The sequence below is a fragment of the Lipotes vexillifer genome, unplaced genomic scaffold (assembly GCF_000442215.2).
Source record: "Lipotes vexillifer unplaced genomic scaffold, Lipotes_vexillifer_v1.1 scaffold961, whole genome shotgun sequence".
Taxonomy (NCBI): domain Eukaryota; kingdom Metazoa; phylum Chordata; class Mammalia; order Artiodactyla; family Lipotidae; genus Lipotes; species Lipotes vexillifer.
The window spans coordinates 720,056-742,617 of record NW_006776468.1 but is presented as its reverse complement, the minus strand read 5'-3'; the positions used below and the strand labels follow the sequence as shown (position 1 = coordinate 742,617).

General features: G+C 40.4%; 1 protein-coding gene across 3 annotated transcripts in view; it reads left to right on the top strand.

The window, feature by feature from the left end:
- TESK2 (testis associated actin remodelling kinase 2) overlaps positions 1 to 22,562 on the top strand; it is a 133,285-nt gene that overhangs the window by 83,904 nt on the left and 26,819 nt on the right. For all 3 annotated transcript variants that reach the window (XM_007450358.1, XM_007450359.1, XM_007450360.1), the window contains one exon: positions 10,105 to 10,153. In XM_007450358.1, coding sequence (XP_007450420.1) covers positions 10,105 to 10,153 — 49 coding nt within the window. The remainder of the gene's footprint in view (positions 1 to 10,104; positions 10,154 to 22,562) is intronic.

Here is a 22,562-nt window from a genome sequence, read left to right as displayed (position 1 = left end):
GGTACGCGGGCCTCTCACTGTTGTGGCCTCTCCCGTTGCAGAGCAACAGGCAACAGGCTCCGGACGCGCAGGCTCAGCGGCCATGGCTCACGGGCCCAGCCGCTCCGCGGCATGTGGGATCTTCCTGGACCGGGGCACGAATCCGTGTCCCCTGCGTCGGCAGGCGGACTCTCAACCACTGTGCCACCGGGGAAGCCCTGGAATAAGAATTTTAACTTTTAATTGAATTCAGTAAATATTTACTGAGCAGTAACTATGAACAAGGCAGTATTTAAGGTGTATATATATATAGACACAAAAGCTTGTTTCTTACTCATGTTCCAGTCCAATGCATGTTGCCTGGAGGTTGAAAGGGAGCTCTTTTTAACCTAGGACAGGGCCTCAGTTTCCTCTACTGGGTCTTCTGCATCTGCTGGCAGATGAAGGAATAAAGTATGGAGGACAGTGTTGAGGTTTTTAATGGGACAGGCCTGGAAATAATCACTTCTGCCCCTGTACCGCTGGCCAGAACTCAGTTTTATGGTCTTAACCAACTAGGAAATGTAGTCTACTTCAGGAGGAAAAAAGGAAGTGAACAAGTAGCCATTCCCTTCTATACGTAACATCCCTGCCCTCAAGAATCCTCTGACTGAATGGAAGAGGTGGACGTAGCTAAAGCATGTAGAAGGCAGGCCTGATAAGTGTTACAATAGAAGTTTAAATGGAGTGATATGAGTGTATAGGGAAGAGAAAGATTAATTTTGATTAGAAAGGTAGACTCATTCTAGCAACAAAATGAAAGTGGAAGTGGGAGAATTCAGGACATATTTAGGAGATGCAGGTTATATAACTGAAACTAGAGAATGCAGGTCGATGTAATAGATAAGGTTAGAGAGGTTGGGGTCAGATCATTCAGACTCTTGAATAACATGCTAAAGAATTTGGACTTTGGTCAGGGACTGTGAGCTGCCACAACAATTTTTTGAGTAGCCAATAGCTTCTTAAGTGGAGGGGTTGTGTCTTAATCATGTTTATATCCTTTTTATAACTATATGGAGAGGTAATATAACATTGTGGTTAAGAGCACAGACTTTGGGGGAAAAAAAAAAGCACAGACTTTGGGGGGGAAAAAAAAAAGCACAGACTTTGGGGAAAAAAAAAAAAAAAGCACAGACTTTGGGAATTCCCTAGCAGTCCAGTGGTTAAAACTCCACGCTTCCATTGCAGGGTGCAGGTTTGCCCCGTTCGGGGAACTAAGATCCCGCGTGACACATGGTGCGGCCAAAAAAAAAAGAGAGAGAGCACAGACTTTGGAACCCACTGTTTAGGTTTGACTCCTGGCTCTGCCACTTATTAGCTGTTATGACTTTGGGCAAGTTACTTAATTTCTCCGAGCCTGTTTCTTCATCTATATGATTAGGTTAATAAAAGTGTTACTTCATTGGGTTATCGTGAGAATTAAATGAATACAACGTAGGACTTACCTGGTGGCACAGTGGTTAAGAATACGCCTGCCAATGCAGGGGACGTGGGTTCGAGCCCTGGTCCGGGAAGATCCCATGTGCCACGGAGCAACTAAGCCCGTGCGCCACAACTACTGAGCCTGTGTGCCACAACTACTGAAGTCCGCGCACCTAGAGCCCGTGCTCCATAGCAAGAGAAGCCACCGCAATGAGAAGACAGCGCACAGAGGCAGAGAGTAACCACCGCTCGCCACAGCTAGAGAAAGCCCACATGCAGCAACAAAGACCTAACACAGCCAAAAATAAATAAATAAATAAATTTATTACAACAGTGAATATAACAAAGTACTTAGAGCAATGCCTAGATGGTAAGCGCGCTTTGAGTTAGTTGTTATCATAATTATTATGATCATTACCAGTGCCTGGCACACAGTGGCACTCAGTAATTTTTGAGTGGTCAGAGTTGTGTTTTAAATTATCCCGCAAGTGTTTATATACTGTCATATGCCAGGCAAATGAATGCTATTAAGAAGCTTATAGTCTAGTAGGGGAGATATAAGGCATATTATAAAACAGTTAAAGGTAGAAAATGATGATGCTATAGCAGTGTGGTGTTGATGGAGTGCCTTGGTAATTCAGAAGCATGCTCAGTCAAAAATACTTCTACTTTGACCAGAGCCAAAGTCTCTGGTCAAAGTCTAGTTTACCAGTAGTATCAGAGTTGGGAGTTTCCTATTGTAGTCTTACTAACTTTAGAGTAGTGATCAGCTAGCTATCCTTGGTCTACACTGAGCCTTGCCACTCAACATATAAGTCCATAGACCAAGCAGCATTAGCATCACCTGGGAGCTTTATAGAAATTCAGAATTTCAAGTCCCCCCTGACCTATAGAATCTAAGTTTGCAGTTTACATGATTTCTAGGTGATCTGTTTCCACATTAAAATTTAGGAAGCACTGGTCTAAAAAAATCAAAAGCAACGTGAATGTGTGTATAATATGAAATTAAAAATAACAAAGTTGAGTAATCTAATCACTCACTCTCAAGCATATCCATTAAGAAAGTGCTCCCTTCCCGAGCTAAGTAATTTTACCTTGCATGATTTTGGGTGGTGTTAGTGGAGAATAAGAATCAATCAGAATGTAACTTGTTTTAGATCCTGTCTCTTACCAAAAGTGATTTTAAGCTTCAGCCACAGTTTAGATTTTGATTAAAGAAGCAATAAAAATTTCAGTAAAAACTTATTATTGATATTAAATGCTTTTCTAGGCATAAATCTCTTCCCTGTTAAGGATGAGTAATATTTCCCTTTTAAAGTATATTCTGTTTATAGCAACTGGAATGATTAACTCTGCTCAAGCTCTTCTTCCAATATAAAGCTAATGCCTGTCTCAACTTGCCAGCTCTGTAACACCATTTTCGACATGGTGGTGGTGGGGAGGAAGTGAGGGTGAGAAGGCCTGGCAGAAAAGTTTCACATAGAGGTAGAATTGTGCGACACCACTGTGATGTGGCGATGAGAGTAGGAAGTGGAGAAGACTGTCACGTGAAGCCAGTGCCTGCCTGAATGTGTCATCTGTGACATCTCTGTGGATAATGTGGTCATAGTGACGGTGGGTCTGGGGGGAAGGGAAGCAAGGGTGTATCACACCCAAACCAAATACTTTCAGCTTCTAGGAGATCCATAACTTTAGAATGTAGCCATTGTTTTGCTAGTAGAATCCTGTTGCCTAGCTTCTATATAAATATCTGGTTAAATAAAGTAAACTCCTCTTGGCTTTCCAGCCTTGTACCTGCCTCTAAATGTTCTTTCTTATAAAATGAGTTTACATTGTGAAGCTAATTCGGTGATTACTGCTTTTTCATTCAAGAAATGCTTGTTTAGCATCTTACGTATGTCAGGCACTGTATACAGAAATAAATTAGATGAGATCTGTACCCTTAAAAACCTTGCTTATATTCCAGTCTGGAGAAGAAGTCAGAAAGGTTAAGAGAAGAATAGCTAACATTCTCTAGTGCTTATTATGTTCCAGGAGCTCAAGTTGTCTCATTTTATCTTCACAATAACCATATAGGTTAGGTAATATTAACATTGCCATTTTGCATGTGGAAAACTCTGAAATACAGAGAGGTCATCAGTAAGTGGCAGAGCCAGGATTCAAATCCAAGTAGTCTGACTCCACACCCTGGACTACTTCACTTATGCTAATGAGCAATCTTTCAAAGAAGGATGTTAGGAGTACTGGGGGGCAGGAAGAGAGAGAAAGAGTACTGATGTTTACTGATGGCATCCTGGAGATCATTGTAGAGAAGATGAAATTTTACCTGATCCTAGAAGGATAATTTTCAGTAAGTAAATGAAGTCTTCCAGCTCAGGGAAGAGCTTTTTTTTTTTTTTTTTTTTCCTTGCGTTATGCGGGCCTCTCACTGTTGTGGCCTCTCCCATTTGCGGAGCACAGGCTCCGGACGCGCAGGCTCAGCGGCCATGGCTCACGGGCCCAGCCGCTCCGCGGCATGTGGGATCTTCCCGAAACGGGGCACGAACCCGCGTCTCCTGCATCGGCAGGCGGACTCTCAAGCACTGCGCCACCAGGGAAGCCCAGGGAAGAGCTTTAACTTAAGTTTCCAGGTCATAAAAATCATTCATGTGGGGCTTCCCTGGTGGCACAGTGGTTGAGAGTCCGCCTGCCAATGCAGGGGACATGGGTTTGTGCCCCGGTCTGGGAAGATCCCACATGCCGCAGAGCGGCTGGGCCCGTGAGCCATGGCTGCTGAGCCTGCGCGTCCGGAGCCTGTGCTCCACAACGGGAGAGGCCACAACAGTGAGAGGCCCGCGTACCGGAAAAAAAAAAAAATCATTCATGCCTTTCAACAAATCTTTACTGAGAGCTTCCTTACTGTGTGCAAGGTACTATACTAGGTGCTAGAAATACAGAGATAAATAAAACTCTGAATCTTCCACAGTAAGGAATGTTACAAGAGAGTAATGTGGGCAGAAGACAGGTTATAATGAGTTTAGAAACGAAGGAAGGTTAAAGATATGTAGATAGTGTATGTAACCTTAAAGTTTGGTTACAAGTGCAAAGAGTGTATTAGGATCATATTTTAGGGAGAGGGACAAGGGAAGCATTTTTTAAGATGGGTAAATTTAAATATATTTGTAGGATAGAACCAGAGGAAAGGGAGAGATGAGTGAAGAATAAGGCTCATGGGAAAGTGTGAGCTTCCAAAGATAAGCTGGAGCAAATCATGGAAAGTTTCAAGTGCTGTGGTAAGGAATTTTGACATTATTCTATAGGAAGAAGGGAACCACTGAAGGTTTATAAAGAAGGAAATGACATATTTTGTGTTTTGAAAAGGTAACTCTAATAGCCATGTAAGGGATGGCATAATTTAGAATCATTAATAATAACAAAATAAAAAACAATTAACCTTTATTTGATCATAGGCTAGACATTGCTAAACATTGTCCCCGAAATATCCATTTAACCCTCCTAACAATCCTTTAAGGTAGTGTTATTTTCAGGTCCATTTTTTTTCAGATAAGGAAATGGAGATTTATAAAGATTAAGTAACTTGTTTTAAGTTCCCCTAGGTGGATATGGATAGATTTCTATGCTCTAGTGCAAAGGTGAGCAAACTCTTTCTGTAAAGGACTAGATAGTAAATGTTTTACTCTTTGCAAGCCATACAGTCTCTGTCACAACTATTCAACTCTGCTGTTGTAGCACAAAAGCAGCCATAGAAAATACCATGTCTGTTCCAATAAAACTTTATGAAAACGAGTAGTAGGCCATAGTTATTAACCACTGTTAGTGCCCATTATAGTTTAGAAAGCTGTAGTGAAGGAAGAAACGTAGCTTATTGTATTTTACTTTACCTCTTTTTGCTATGGAGGAGTAATGAGAATAGAATTATCCTTAGGTAGGAATACCATTTAATCTCAGAGAAGCATTCTTTCTGTAAGAGGTTCACTAGAAACTGCTATTTAAAAAAAAAATTTATTTATTTTTGGCTGCGTTGGGTCTTCGTTGCTGCACGCGGGCTTTCTCTAGTTGCGGTGAGCAGGGGCTACTCTGTTGCAGTGCACAGGCTTCTCATTGTGGTGGCTTCTCTTGTTGTGGAGCATGGGTTCTAGGCACGTGGGCTTCAGTGGTTGCAGCATGTGGGCTCAGTAGTTGTGGCCTGCGGGCCCTAGAGTGCGCAGGGTTTAGTAGCTGCGGTGTGTGGGCTCAGTATTTGCAGTACATGGGCTCTAGAGCGCAGGCTCAGTAGTTGTGGCGCATGGGCTTAGTTGCTCCGCAGCATGGGGGATCTTCCTGGACCAGGGATTGAACCTGTCACCCCTGCATTGGCAGGCAGATTCTTAACCACTACGCCACCAAGGAAGTCCCTAGAAACAGCTATTTATGCATACAATTTAACCACATTCTGCAAAACACCTACTTAACCTTTTATTACAATTGCTTTCCAACAGAATTACCCCTAGAATGAAAATTCTGTGAGAGAAGGGACTTTGTTTTATTCACTGTCCTGTCCCTAATGCCTTACAAATAGTGGCCATTCAATAAATAGTTGTTGAATAAATGAATGGAATACTGACTGTCATAATTCCAGTGATTGGGGAGTTGTACGAACACTTAGAGAACAGTGACCTATTTTTAAGATACCTCTACGGTAAAGAAGATGTGGTATATATACACAATGGAATATTACTCAGCCGTAAAAAAGAATGAAATAATGCCATTTGCAGCAACATGGATGGACCTAGAGATTATCATACTAAATGAAGACAGAGAAAGACAAATGTCGTATGATATCGCTTATATGTGGAATGTGAAAAAAAATGATACAAATGAATTTATATACAAAAATAGAAATAGACCCACAGACATAGAAAATAATCTTATGATTACCAAAAGAGAAGAGTGTGGGGGAAAGATATATTAGGAGTTTGGGATTAATATATACACACTACTAAATATAAAATAGAAAACCAAGAAGGACCTACTATATGGTGCAGGGAACTATACTCAGTATTTTGTAGTAAACTATAAGGGAAATTAATCTGAAAACGTATATGTATATATATGAATCACTTTACTGTACATCTGAAAGTAATACAACATTGTAAATCAGCTGTACTTCAATAAAAAAAATTATTACCAATAAAATAAAATAAAATAAAATGTCTTTAATAAGAATAAAGAAGATACCTCTACAACTGCATCTCCCCTAGATTGATTGTTTTCTCATTTATCTTGCCTGGATTTCCTTTGCTCTAGTACAGCTTCCTATTTTTTACCCAACTAGTTTGTGAAGTTAAGTGCAACTCTCAGATGCTCTATCTGCATAGCTTACAGACGCTATACTGTGCTGGCCAAAAACATTCAGGAGTCCAGATTCAGTCTTCCAGCACTCTGTGTTACTTATGTTCATTATTCTTTAGACTTTTACCTGTCCCACATTCCTCCCCTCATTCTCTTCTGTATTAGGTAGTTAGTTTCATAGTAAAGAAACTGACAGATGAATAAAGTTAAATGTCCCACTTTTACAAAGCAGGGGACGGAGGTAGGGACAAAGGATGGGGAATGGAGGGGAGAATAGGCATACGTAGAAACCAGCTTCTGCCCAGCCACCTGTGACCAAACTGGATTCTTACCTGGTCCACTTCTAAGTTATAATTATGAAAATGGCTTACATTTTTTGAACTCTTACTATGTACCAGTCACTGTGCTATGAACTTTACATTCATTATTTCATTCAGTCTTTCCAACAACCTTACATTGTGGACACTATTATCCTATTTTACAGAGAGGGAAACTAATGCTTGCCTAGTAAAGAGTGGAGGTGGGATTTGAACCCACACCATCTAACTTCAAAGCTCTTTTAACTACTCTGTTATTTCGCTTCCTATTTATTCCCAAGCCAGAGGTAAGTTTCAGCTAGTCATTGGAACCTGCATCCTATTTTCCGTACTACCTAGATATTTCCTTGGATTCTTTCCTTTCTCAAGTCCCCACCGTGTCTCTGGATGCACTTAAAGAAAACCAGTGGTCCAGAAACCACCTCTTGGAGAAACTCTGAAATTTTCACATTAGTAATTTTGGTTGAAGCAGCATGTCTTTAAAACTCTGCTGTGATGTTACAGCGACCAGGCATTCTCCCTCACTTTCTTTTCACTCAACAATTATTTACTGAGTGAGCAAACTATTTGCTAGGAACTGTTAGGTGCTTGAGCACAGGGAAGAATATGACCTGGACTCTGCCTTCCTGGAACTTTATGGTCCTTTCCAGCACAGTTACTGCTGTGCCTTCACTCTTACTTTAGTCAGTCTCTTCCCTTTCCTTTGCCCTTCTAAACTAGAACTTACTTGGGACCTGTGGGTATTGTTAATGAGACTTCCTTCTTGACAACCCAAGCCCCAAGTGTCACTGACTTTATGTCATTTATTTTCTTCTACTTTATAATCATCAGTCATAATAATTGATTTATGATTTTTATTTTAAAATTATTTTTATATATAAATGTAGCCTCTTGAAAAAACTTCAAATATGACATAAGTATGTACACTAAAAAATAAAAATCACCCTTTTCTCCCTCAGTACCATTTATTATTAATGCTTCTAGACATTTTCTATTAATATACAAAATTTTTTTTACACAAATGGGATTTTAAAGCTCGATGTTTTCATTTAATGGTATATTTTGGGTATGTTCTCATGTCAGTGCATAAAGTTTAATTCATTATTTTTAATGCTATATAGTATTCCAATCTATGAATAAAGCCATAAATTTTAAAAATATTTATTTATTTTTGGCTGTGTTGGGTCTTCGTTGCTGCGCGTGGGCTTTCTCTAGTTGGGGCGAGCAGGGGCTACTCTTTGTTGCGGTGTGCGGGCTTCTCATCGCTGTGGCTTCTCTTGCTGTGGAGCACGGGCTCTAGGCGTGTGGGCTTTAGTAGTTGTGGTGCGTGGGCTCAGAAGTTGTGGCCCGCGGGCTCTAGAGCACAGTCTCAGTAGTTGTGGAAACACGGGCTTAGCTGCTCCGCGGCATGTGGGATCTTCCTGGACCAGGGCTCAAACCCGTGTCCCCTTCATTGGCAGGGGCATTCTTAAACACTGTGCCACCAGAGAAGCCCTATACCATAAATATTTAACAAGTTTTTATTGGTGGGTATTTAGATTCACATACACCGGTGAAGTAGATGTCCTTTTATGTGAATTTTTGCTCACCCAAATTGAGTATACTTGTAAGATAAATGCCTAGAGGTGGAATTGTTGGAGCAATTAAAATTTTTGCTAGATGTGATCAATTAATTATCCTTTGAAAAAGTTGGGCCAAGAGCTCAACAGTGTTTCCTATCCCAGTTTCCTTACCTTCTGGACAACACTGAGCATTAGCATTCTTTTTTTTTTTCGGCTGTGCCGCGTGGCTTACGGGATCCTAGTTCCCTGACCAGGGACTCAACCTAACCACTGGACCACCAGGGAATTCGCCAAGCATTATCATTCTTAATCTTTGTTCATTGATAGATTTAAAAGGTAGTATCTCCTGTTTTAGTGTACATCTCTCTAATTATGAGGGAATTAGAGTACATTTTGATATTATTAGCCCTTTATTATTTTTGTGTGAGTTACACATGTACCTTTTGCTTATTTTTCTACTGGGTTCTTTTTAAAATTACATATTTAGAAGAGTTCTTTTTATGTCAAGGAAGTTAGCCCTTTGTCATCCAGCCAATGCGGGTGCTCCCAACCCGTTTGTTGTTTGTAAATTACAGACCGTCAGATTGGGTAGTTCAACCTACTTACTTTCTAGGTGAGGAAACTGAGCCCCATAGGGTTAGTGACCTTTCTGTGTGTGTGAGCACGTAGTCAGATAATGGCAGAGCTAAACCAGCACCAGGTTTCTTTGCTTCCAGTTTGGTGCTTGTTCCATTATACCATATGCTGTTTTTAAAGGCTTGCTCCCCTCCCTGTTTTCTCCCCCTTTTTTTTTTTTTTTTTTTTTTTTTTTGCTGTATGTGGGTCTCTCACTGTTGTGGCCTCTCCCATTGCGGAGCACAGGCTCCGGACGCACAGGATCAGTGGCCATGGCTCACGGGCCTAGCTGCTCCGCAGCGTGTGGGATCTTCCCTGACCGGGGCACGAACCCGTGTCCCCTGCATCGGCAGGCGGACTCTCAACCACTGTGCCACCAGGGAAGTCCCTACCATTGCTTTTTACCACTAGGTCTTGCTGCAACCAGATGTTTCATGATAAACTTAGAAAGTTACAGGAGTGCTATCAAGGTTTGTTATACAGCAGGGGTCCCCAAGCCATGGGCCGAGGACCAGTACCAGTCTGCGGCGTGTTAGGAACCGCACAGCAGGAGGTGAATGGCAGGCGAGCGATCCAAGCTTCATCTGCCGCTGCCCAATGCTCCCCATTGCTCGCATTACCACCCGAACCATTCCTCCCCCACCCCACCCCACCCCACCCCCTTCCCGGGAAAATTGTCTTCCACGAAACCCATTCCTGGTGGCGAAAAGGTTGGGGACCGCTGTTATACAGGAACCCAGTAGACTTCACAGGTATTGGATTGTCTCACATGTGCAACTACACTAATTATGTTCATGTCCTTTTCATTTGTTTAAAAAAACATCTGTTTCGTTTTGTAGGTTCATGGGTGTGTGTGTACATCAAGGACAATTGCATGCACTCACAGAGGTAAGACTTCAATGAGCGTGTTGAAGTGACTTCTTTGCCTTAGTTTCAGTATGTATGGTTCCACTGTAATTGTTACTTGCATATGTACGCAAAATATGTGTGCATTTATGGTTATGCAAAAATGGCATGTTAACAATGTTTTCTTCTGTAGCCTGGGGACAATGGCCATATCTATTAATACTCCTGGATTCCCCAATAACACGTGGTGAGCTCTCGGGGAATGAGTGCTCAAATATTATATTGGTTCTTGCTGCCCAGATGACCCCCTCCTAAACTAAAGGATGGCATCACTTGGCTGCAAACTCTATCATGGCAACAAATTCCCAGACTACCCAGAAATTTGTGGTGTCCTGATCTAAAATTACACTGCTGCTGCTCTAGTTTCCTGATTGAAGGAAACTACTCCTTGGAGAATTTACATCTTTATTCTCATTTCATTTTCAGCCTCTTATAGGCAGGTAAATATGTGGTAGTCATTACTCAGCCTCTGAGGACCAGAGAATCCTCTCTGGAACAAAGGCTTCCCAAATTCAGGTGCTGGGTTCCCAACTTCAGAATTTGCTTGGGTGCTTCTTAGAAGCACAGATTCCTGGAATACTCTAGGTTTAGTAGGTCTTCAGAGGGCCCATATGTATTCTTGAAAGCTCTTCAGAGTATTCTAATGAGCATCTAGGTTTGAGAATCTATGTTCTAGAATGTTTTCACATTTCTCCTTGAGAAGTACCAAAACACAAAGTGAAGAAATTTAGGAAGGAAAATTGTTTAACAGAATTTGCAAGAGCATTGGTTTCCTGCTGGCTTGGTACCTGGTATTAATCGTTACTATCTTATCAAGGAGGGTCCCGTGTGCCTTACCCTATGTCTTTTTTCTCAATTACTGAGGATACCGGAATGTGAAGTGTGTGTAGCTATATCCTGCCTCTTGTATGGAAGACCAAAGAAAGTGGGTTAGTGAGGTAGTGAAGAGCATGGGCTCTGTAGTATTGATTGCCTAGGTTTGAATCTCCCTGTGCTGCAGTGTTTTCACTTGTAAAACGGGCATAATGATAGTAGTACCTATCCCAGGGAATCTAGATAGGGAAGAGGACTATAGCTGGGCCCTAAAGTATTTGAATTTTAAAAGTCTGGGGTAAAAGGCAGATCGAAAAGTAGCTAGGGAGATATGAAGAAAACCCAGGAGTGTGTTGGCCTGGAATGGAAAGGAAGGGGTTTCAAGGAGGAAGGAGTAATTATGTAACTGGCAAATAACTGTTGGTTAGATCATGACCTCACAGTGATATTGTGAGGATGAAATATAAAACGCTTATTTAACACAGTACCTGGCATGTAGTGATTGCTTAATACATTTAAACTATTACAGCTTTTATTAACAGTGACTAGTCCCTCCTGAACTCCTTGAATTGTCAGTATTTTTGGTACTTAGTTTTGGTACTTAGTTTTGTACTACTGTTAATGTCATTCGATTTTAAAAAAATTTTACAAAGTATAACATAACAGAAAAGCACACATGAAAAGTGTGCATCTCACTAGGTTTTCACAAATGAACACACCCATAACCAGCATCCTGGATCAAGAAACATTTTCTGTGTATTTCTTTTCTCAGAAGTAAGTCTATAAATTCCTCAGACAAAACTCTCCTCTCAAGCCTTCTATCAAGCCTTCTATCTGGCACTAATAAACTAGTAAACACTTGTAAAAGTATTTGTTGCACTCTCTATTTATATCACTGTTTTCTGAAACGTGAGTTCATTGGAAGGGCTTGTGTGTTGGTTTTACTGACAAAGAAGAACATGCTTTGAAATCTGTGATCATGTCTCAAGTTTAAAAGTGGGTGTAGTAGAAATGGCAGAAATGTATGATCATAATGCAACATTCTTTTGGCCATGTTGCACTTAAATAATATTTTCTGTTGCTTATTAGCTTGTTTATAGCCATATACAACATACAGTAAGTGCTTTGTGAGTATATTTCCAGTATCATTAATGAGATATTGATATAGTTTATCATATTAACAATCTTTATTATGATGTTAATAGGCTGAAGGCCGTGAGGCCCAAATATCCAAATGTTCTTGCTTGTTTTCAGAAGGGGATCAGCAAAGGCCATCATGCCATAGATTTCTGGAGACTCCTAGGTTTAATTGCCTTATAATTTGACTTGACAGCACAGCTATTGGTTTCACTAAGGATCATAAAAATAAATTACTAATAACATCAAGCATACTGCTTGGAACTTGGATGATATTTAGTAAATATTTCTTGGTTGGCAGAATGCCTGCCCTCCACAATAATGTGAGCACCATTCCTTATTTCTCTTAAAATAGTTTACCAATAATTACAGGAGACAAGCATAGCTCTTATTAATACCTATAAAGTATTGATATTATTAAGAAGAATATTTCTCATATACAATGGTGGTATAGACTTTTCTGGGCTTCAGCCATTTCCACAAGTCTTCATTGTAATTGTAGACATTAATTGAACTTGGAACAGTAAGACATTTAGGTGTGTTTTCTTTAAACTACCTATAGTAAGGATAGACTTCTAAGTTTTTAAGCAAATGAGTATTTGTTAAAGAGAAAGAAGTTGATAAAAGATCAGGTAGGGCTTCCCTGGTGGCGCAGTGGTTGAGAGTCCGCCTGCCGATGCAGGGGACACGGGTTTGTGCCCTGGTCCGGGAAGATCCCACATGCTGCGGAGCGGCTGGGCCCATGGGCCATGGCTGCTGAGCCTGCGCATCCGGAGCGTGTGCTCCACAATGGGAGAGGCCACAACAGTGATCAGGTAGAGGGACTTCCCTGGTGACGCAGTGGTTAAGAATCTGCCTGCCAACGCAGGGGACACGGGTTTGATCCCTGGTCTGGGGAGATACCACATGCCGCGGAGCAACTAAGCCCGTGTGTCACAACGACTGAGCCCGCGTGCCACAACTGAACCCTGGACACCTAGAGCCCATGCTTCGCAACGAGAAGCCACCACATTGAGAAGCCTGTGCTCTGCAACAAAGAGTAGTCCCCGCTCACCACAACTAGAGAAACCCTGTGCAGCAATGAGGACCCAAAGCAGCCAAAAATAAATAAATAAATAAATAAATGTTCCTTTAAAGAAAAAAAAAAAGATTAGGTGTAGAACCTTTTGAGTTTAATAAGTTGAATTAAGAATCTAAAAGTGTGTCTTTGACTCAGAAGACCTAACCTTATCTTTCATTTGGTCACAAATATCAAGGAAGTGGAAATCTTTGGTTTTTAAAGACAGAAAATAAAACCGTATGGTCAGTTAGCTATTGCTGTATAATATCCAACCACAAAACCATGCAACAGTAATCATTTATTTCTGATACCTCTGCAGGTTCAGCTAAGCTGAGCTGGGCCCAGTTGGGCAGTTTTGCTGCTCTCACTTTTGCTCACTTATGCATCTGCAGGTCAGCTGGTGGACTGCTCTAGGCTGGGCTTTGTGGGGCACTTTGCTCCAGCTGTTTCTCATTCTCTTCTGGGACCAGTGGGCTAACCTGGACATGTCCTTTTTAAGATGAAACCAGAATAGCAAGAGTATGCTAGCCCATTTGCACAAGTGCTTTTCATGATTCTGCTTATGTTCAAGTTTGCTTGGCCAACATCCTGTTGGACAAAGCAAGTCACATGCCCGAGTCCACACTGGGAGCATACTGCAAAGTTACATGTCAAAGGACAGTGATTCAGTAAGGGGTGAAGAATTGGAACCTTTGTTTGCAATTTCCCATACCCTATAAATATCCCAGTTAGCACATCATAATTATTTGTCTTTTCTACCCTACTTGAGGGTAAAGACTTGCTCTCATTTAAAAAATTATAACTACCAGTTACTAAACTCCCACTATGGGTTAAGTGCTATGCTTGGTGTTTTATATATTAGCTATAATTCTCACATTTCTACAGTCCTATTTCCTCCGTTTTATAGATGAAAAAACTAAGGCTTAGAGAAATTAAGTGATTTCCCCAGAGTAGGATTTAGATCCAGGTTCATCTGACTTCAAAGCCTGTAATATTTCCATTACAACATGATGTCCTTAATTCACGTCTGTATTCTTCATAATGCTGAGCACAGGTTCTTGTATGTGTAGCATGTGTAGTATTTGTAGAATTCGATTCTGACTCACTTTGTATATTTTGGGTTATTTGGGAAAGCTGTTTTCTGGTTACTGGATATATTAGAATGTATTTGGGTACAAGTAACAGAAAATAGTTAAATGGCCTTAAGCAACAAAAGGACATGTAAACTGGAATTCCAGCAGTTTATTAGGTTAGGGGTTGGTTTAATTCAACAGCTAAATAGGTGTTATCCAGAGACACCCCCCACCACCACCTCTTTCCATCTCTTTGTTCTGTGCTTACATTGTCAGCTTCACCCTAAGGCTGGCTGTCATTCATAAAAAGTGGCTGCCACCTTACATGCTATATGTTTTCTCTTCTATATTCAAGATGGGGGGGCTGTCAAAGAAAGAAGGAGAGAGAGATACTTCCAGACAGATTATACGACATCTCATAATGTTTTTTTGTTCTTTTTGTTTTTGTTGTTGTTTTGTTTTTATTCTTGTTTTTTAGTTTGTTAAGAAAAGCACAAAGAGGGAAATATCCTCATAATCAAACAGTTTGGGGAACCTCTTTGTGCAGAACCTCTTAGTGCCTAGAAGGTTGGGAATTTGGGGGATGAGTAGGGTATAAGGTTATGGGGCAGGGGCCTCAACTGACGATACTCTGGTCCAGGGAGTCAGCAAAAGAATTGCTTGGCAGGTAGGATGTTTTGGGGTCTTTCTTGCCATTTCTGCCATGGAGAAACTATTCTTTTTTCCACTGTGGCAATGAGAAACACTTAGCTATAAACAGAGCAATTGCTTGGCCTCTTTACAGCGAAGTCACCTCAGCCAGGTAGATACTTGGTACTGAAAGAAATGCTCTTCCCTCATGAGGGAATGGTCAGCCCTGCAGGTGGCTGAAGAGAATTTTTTAATTCACACAGCCCTCACCCTCTTCTCACTCACCATTTCCACCCCAACTCTACACCTTCTTTCTTAAAGAAGAGTTACTTTGGAAACTCCTTGTTTATGTGGGTTGATATGTGCTGTTTCTGAGTCGGTTTCTGTCAGACTTGTAAGAAGCCTTATATAATCAGAGAGCTTACAATGAAAGGAAACTCTGTGGGTTCAGTGACCAAACTCATGCATTATTTATAAAAATGAGCAGCCAGACCCCGATTCCAGTTTCTTGGTGTGCAGTGATATTGCCATTAGTTTTGCTTGCTGCTTTTCTTGCTTTTGTGTGACCCAGTACAGAGTATTCTCCTGGCCTTATTTACCTTGAGCCAAATGCAAAGTTGTCTGGTGCCTGCCTTGGGTTAACTTTGGCAGCATACCCATACCCTATCTTTCAAGCATGTGGCTGCTTTTCCTGTCCCTAATATATCTTTGCTTCAATTTGATATGCTACTACATGAGTAATCTTCATTAGGCATACTTTGATAATGTGATGCTTCTGTTTAAAAACTTCTGTTTAGCATTCTAGACTCTCTCTAATCGGATTTCAGAATTCAAATCGCTCCCTTTAGTTGGGTGGGTCTTTTTGCTGTCTTCTACACATGCTGGCCTTAGATATGCCTTCCAGGACCCTTGTCTCTCTTCTTCCTTCCACTTTCCAAGTTATGTCAAATCCCTCTAGTGGAACTCAGTCTCTTAAGTAGGGTCTGTATAATGCCCTATGTGGCTGGGCCCATAGTATATATAAGAAAGCTGAATTAACTCCAGTGGAAAGAGCCAGAAGTCAAAAATAGTGTGAAATGTTACATCTCAAGTCCTTTCACAATTAGAAGTTTATTTCATTTATACTTGTAAAAATAGCTAAAGCATTCCTATTAATGCATGTTGACATCTTCTTTACTTTTGAAAAAAGTAGCTTTTGTTTAACTTTTTGGTTTGGTCATTTAGTAATAAAGAAATCTCTAAATAAATTGTGGTACATGTTTTCTGCCCTTATTTTTAGTAACTCCCTAAGACATTTGAGAAATAAGAATTTGCGGTTGGCAGTTTAACCCACAAATAATAGAAGAGTTCATTTAGTTTACTTTATTCTTAAAGAATTTTTTCCCTGACTTGCTAGCTTGCCTCCAGCTCATTTAGTCATTCAAAAAAAAAAAAAAAAATTTACTGGCTCTCACTATGTGTCCAGCACTATTCCAGGTACTAGGAATATAATAATGAACAAATAATGATCTCTACCCTCATGGAAATTGCATTGTAATGAGCGGGGGTGGGCAGAGGAGTTAGATTAAACAGGAAAACAAATTGTAATATATATGGTGTTATGTGCTGTGGGGTTTGCAATTTTGAATATGTGGATAGGGGAGGTGGTGAATGGGATTTGGAGTGACAGGGTAGGCAGTACGGGCAGCTTACTTTGTCATGTAAGGTGATCAGGAAGGGCTTTGTTAATGAGAATGCAGTTGAACAGAAAATGGAAAGATGTGAAATGAGCCATATGGTTGTCTGGGATAAGAGTGTTCTAGGCAGTGGGAACAGTAAGTGTGAAGACATAGAGGCAGAAATGCCTGGTGCTGAATGTGGTCGAAGAACTCCAAAGACTGTGATGTGGCCGCAGCAGAGAGAGTAAAAAAGAATAGTAGTAGATGAAGGTCAGAGAGGAAACAGGCCAGAGCACGTAGTGTCTTACAGACCATTGTGAGTTTCAGCTTTTACTCAGGGTGAATTGAGAAGTCTTCGGAGGTTTTTGAGTAGAGTTGTGACATGATGTGACTTACCTTTTAACAGAATCACCCTGGCTACTGTGTGGTGAATAGACTGAAAAGGAGGCAAGGTTGAAAGCAGGAAGACTAGTTAAGAGAGACTATTGCAACAGAGTCCATGCAATAAATAGAGACTATGCCAAAAAAAGTGAGAAATGATGGTAACTTGGACCAGAGTGGTAGCAGTGGGCCTTGTGATTCTGGATCTATTTTGAAAGCAGAGAAAACAGGCTTTCCTGATGCATTCGGTGAGAGGTTTGAGAAGGTGAAATAACCCAAGGATAACCAAGGTTTTTGGCCTGAGCATCTGAAGGATAGAGTTGCTGTTAATGGAGATGGGGAAGACTACAGGAGGTACAAGATGGGAAATGATCAAGAGGTCAGTTCTGAACAGGTTGAGTTTGAACCTGTTCAAGTTCAAGTTATCTCCAAGTGGAGATAACTTCATAGAGCATTGGGATTCCAGGGAGTACTCTGAATGATACCTTCCTTGTGCACATTCCTGTTTCTGTTTATCAGCTTTTTCACTAGAAAATATTTTATTGATTTAGAAGGAGGCGTTTTTCAACTGCTGTATTACTTCCCGAGTAATAATAATGAAAATCATTAAGTCGTTTTTCTTATTTCAGTGTGCCAGGTCCTGCTAAGCCTCTCCCTTGGCGGTGGGGGTGGGGATAAATTAGCGTACAATCCCATGGAATATATGCTATTTTCCCCATTTTACAGGTGAGAAATCTGAGACTCAGAGAGAAATTAATTTATCTGAGGTCTCTTAGCTAAGTAGTGGAGCTAGGATTGAGTCAAGTTCCACCTGACTGTAATCCGGTTTACTCGACTTTAAGCTCCTTGATCCTGGCTATTTTGTTCACTGCTGAATCTTCAATGGAGAGAGGGTGGTCTCCCAATATACCTCTCACACAGTCCTACTATTCAAGGGCATTTCAGCATTCCTACACCTGATACCTAATTACTGTCTGTACCTTCTGTGTTTACTTGCTCTTTACGTTGGTCTTTTCTTGTTATCATGGTCACCATTGCTTGCTTATACAGTAAATTCTTAGATCAGTGATTTCCAAAGTGAATCGTAAGCTTTTCTTTCCTCAACATGCTCATTTTAGCTCATTTCACCGTCTCATAGTAATTGCTTGTGTCTATTTCCTACTCAACAAATAATTACTAACCAGACACTTTGTGTCAACGGCCAGCTTAGGTGAACTTCAAAAAGGAGAAGTTGTTCTGTGAAGGGGCAGAAAAGTTGTTTAAAGCCTTCTGTAGTACTTGGCACAAGCAGCTACTTCATACATGTTTATTAAATGAATTACTAACTTGTAAAAGTATTAGTTGAGTGCTTAGCTTTTCTACAAATGATAGTTCTCTTTTCCTTCATCCCTGATCTCTCCCATTTTCTACATCTTCTCAGTCACCATGACCTGACCATTTTATCTCTTACTACCCTGAATGCATTTACCTTAGGCCAGTTCCTTCTGCCATTGCCATCTCTTTCGCCACAACCTTCTAAACTAGTCTCCCTGTCAGTTTTGTTCCTCACCTTAAATCCATACTGTCCATATTGCGAGCCAGAGTGGTCCTTTTAAAATACAGATCTCTTTTTTAACCATCTTAGCAATTTTTAAGTGTACAATTCAATAGTTAGTATTAAATGTTTTTATTGTTGTGCAACAGATTTCTGGATCTTCTTCATCTTGCAAAATTGAAACTCTATACTATGAAACAACTCCCCATTTCCCTCTTCCTCCAGTCCCTGGTAACCACTATTCTATTTTCTGTTTCTGTGATTCTGACAATTCTAGGTACCTCAGAAAAGTGGAATCACACAGTATTTGTCTTTTTGTGACTGGCTCATTTTTCTTAGCTTAGTGTCCTAAAGGTTCATCCATATTGTAACATGTGACAGGATTTCCATTCTTTTTAAGCCTGAATAATATTCCATTGTAAGTATATACGTACTATATTTTACTTATCTATTCATCTGTCAATGGACATTTGGGTTGCTTTTACCTCTTGACTATTGTGAATGATACTGCTTTGAACATAGGTGTGCATATGTCTCTCTGAGACCCTGTTTTCAGTTTTTTTGCATATATACCCAGAAGTGGAATTGCTGAATGATATAATAGTTCTATTTTTAGTTTTTTGAGGAGCCACCATACTGTTTTCCATAGCTATTATACCATCTTACAGTCCCACCAATAGTGTACAAGGGTTCTAATTTCTCCACATCCTTGTCAATACTTGCTATTTCCTGGTTTTTTTTTTAATAGTTGCATTCTAATGGGTGTGAGGTGATATCTTACTGTGGCTTTCATTTGCATTTCTCCATCTCTAATTTGTTGCAGAGACTATCTTTTCACTTTGATATATGAGGGTGTATTTCTGGGCTTTCTACTCTATTCCGTTAGTGTATATGTCTGTCTTTTTGCCAACACCACAGTGTTTAATACAAATCTAATTTTGTTTTTCCCTGCATAAACCCTTCTATGGCTCCTCATTGCCCTCAGGTTAAAGTCAAAACATCTAATCCTGGTACTCATTATCTCTGTGGCCTCACTGCTCATTCTTCTCTGACCTGTTGGTTCTTGTCTCAGTTGTGCACTACAGCTATACTGAACCTCTTTCTCTTTCAGTTCCACAAGTGGGATGTGACCCTTTCCACCTTCGGGTCTCTGCACCAGCTCTTCCCTCTGCCTAGGACACAATCCTTCCATCTCCCAATGGTGTGGCCAACTCCTATTTAACCTTCAGGACTCAGCTTAGATATTACTATCTCTGGGAGCCTTTTCTAATCTCCCAAGATTAGTTAGGCACCCCTCCTACATGCTCCCGTAATACAATAGTATTTATCATTGACTTTAATTCACTGTTTGCTTGTGTATGTAGTTTATAAATTCCTTGAAGGCAAGGACTGTTTTGTTTGCATTGACATCCACTGGGTCCTGTATAGTGCCTGACAATGATAGCTGCTTATCATATATTTTTTTAATATCATCTTTAAAATTTTTTAAATTAATTAATTAATTTATTTGGGTTGTGCCAGGTTTAGTTGTGGCATGTGGGATCTTTGTTGCGGCATGTGGGATCTCTAGTTGTGGCATGTAGGGTCTAGTTCCCTGACCAGGGATTGAACCTGGGCCCCCTGCATTGGGAGCACAGAGTCTTAATCACTGGACCACCAGGGAAGTCCCTTATCATATTTGTTGATTGAATGAATAAATGAATAATCAGTGGCATTTTCTGGCTCAAAAGCATTCAGTGATTTCCTCGCTGATTACGGTATAGTTTTGTAATCTTAGTCGCTTACCAGGATTGCTTAGGAGCTTCTTAGAAAGTGCAGATGCCAGGACCTCACACAAGGCCTATTGAGTTAAAGTCTTGGGTGAGGCCCAGGCATCTGTTTTTAAAAATAAATTAATAAAGCTCCATAAGTTATTTTGATGCACAGCTAGTGTTAGAACATGGAACTCAGGACTAACTCTTAGCCTGATATTCGGTCCTCTGTGCTCTAGCATCATCCTGCCTTTTTTTCTTCTAGTTCTCCTCCTCTTTAACAAGTACTCTGTAACTCAGGCAGACTGGGTTTAATGTGTTTACTAAACACTGTGTATTTTCCTGCCTCTTTATTCATATTATTTCTTCAGCCCAGAATATACTCTTTGCCTTTTTCCTATAGAAATCTTCCCTCCCTTCAAGGCTTGGCTCAAAGTCCACTTATTCCTCCATAAAACCTTTCCTGATTCTTTCTCTGCCACTGCTAAACCTTCCTACCTCTCCCTGATGTAGTCAAAATGTTTCCCTCCAGGGCTTCCCTGGTGGCGCAGTGCTTGAGAGTCCGCCTGCCGATGCAGGAGACGCGGGTTCGTGCCCCGTTTCGGGAAGATCCCACATGCCGCGGAGCGGCTGGGCCCGTGAGCCATGGCCGCTGAGCCTGCGCGTCCGGAGCCTGTGCTCCGCAAATGGGAGAGGCCACAACAGTGAGAGGCCCGCATAACGCAAGGAAAAAAAAAAACAAAAACCACTGATGTGTTACTTTTGGTTCCTGAATTCTAAGCCATTGTGCATTTGTCCACTGTATTCTAGTAAGTGGTAAGCAATTAGAAATCCAAAAAAAAAAAAAAAAAAAAAAAAAAAAAAAAAAAAAAAATGTTTCCCTCCATTGACCTTCTCTTACACTTTTTTTGGCACCTCTTTTTAAACATTTTGCCATATATTTAAGTTATTTTTGCTTTAGTTTCCCTGCACAAGTGTAAGCTCCTAGAATAGAGGAGGAACCCAGGCTTCAGGGTCAAAAGACTTGGGTACAAATCCAGGTTCCACCATTACTAGTTGAATAACCATAGACAAGTTATTTAAATCTCTGGGCTTGATTTCCTCATTCATAAGAAAAGGATGACAGGGCTTCCCTGGTGGCGCAGTGGTTAAGAATCTGCCCGCCAATGCAGGGGAAATGGGTTCGAGCCCTGCTCCAGGAACATCCCACCTGCCGCGGAGCAACTAAGCCCGTGCACCACAACTACTGAAGCCTGCGTGCTCTAGAGCCTCTGCTCGGCAACAAGAGAAGCCTGCGCACTGCAACAAAGAGTAGCCCCTGCTTGCCGCAACTAGAGAAAGGCTGTGTGCAGCAACAAAGACCCAACACAGCCAAAAAATAATAATAAATAAATAAAAATAAATAAATTTATTAAAAGAAAATAAAGAAAATGACAGAATGTTTTAAGATCTTGCAAAGTTCAAATGAGGTAACTGTGAAAGTGCTATGTAAAGCCAGTTGCTGGCTATTATATAATGGCAGGGATAGTGTCTTACTTATCTGTATGCTCCTAATCTCCCAGCAGTACCTTGTGTTTAGGACACTCTTTTATAGACATTGGCTGAATGATTGAATAGGGAGAAAGGAAGCAAACAACAAACATTTTATGTCATCTAAAAAGTGAAGTTGAGGTAAATTTTCCAGTGCATTTTATTACCTGTATGAATGGCTGGAACTCTTGCCTCATGAATGAAGTAATTTCTAAATGGCCTCTTACGTTGTTCAATTTTAAGGCCTCTTGCATAGTCATCCTTTTCCTCTGTAACTAATTTGCTCAACAATTTCTTTTCTACCCAGATTAGCTAGTCAATCAAACATACGTTTCTGGTACACCCAGAAGAAACAGAACCGAGCACTAACTTACAAATAAAACAAAAGACATGTTACTTACCTGATAAGTCTTTAAGTCAACTAAGGTGTTTGGATAAGAAAATATTTCATTTTTTTAACCAATAATTTATTGTACTTGGCAGTATCAGGGACACTTTTTTAAAAAAAATAACATTTTTCTGATTATAAAATCATACATACTTGTTAGAGAAATAGCTAATATATCTGGAATGTAAAGTTTTGCATGCATTTTCTTTTTTTCATCCTATGACAACCCTGTGAGATATAGCTATTATGATTGCTATTTTATATAAAAAGAAGCTAAGAATTAGATTAAATAATAACTGAAAAGTTCTTTTTCCATTTTTACCTACTTAACTCAATTTTCAAGTCTTAGTTTAAATTTTCGCTTTACTATAGTGGCTTTTCCCAATGATCTCCCTGCATCTATATCGTTACTTAGATTATTATTTTTAGCACTCTT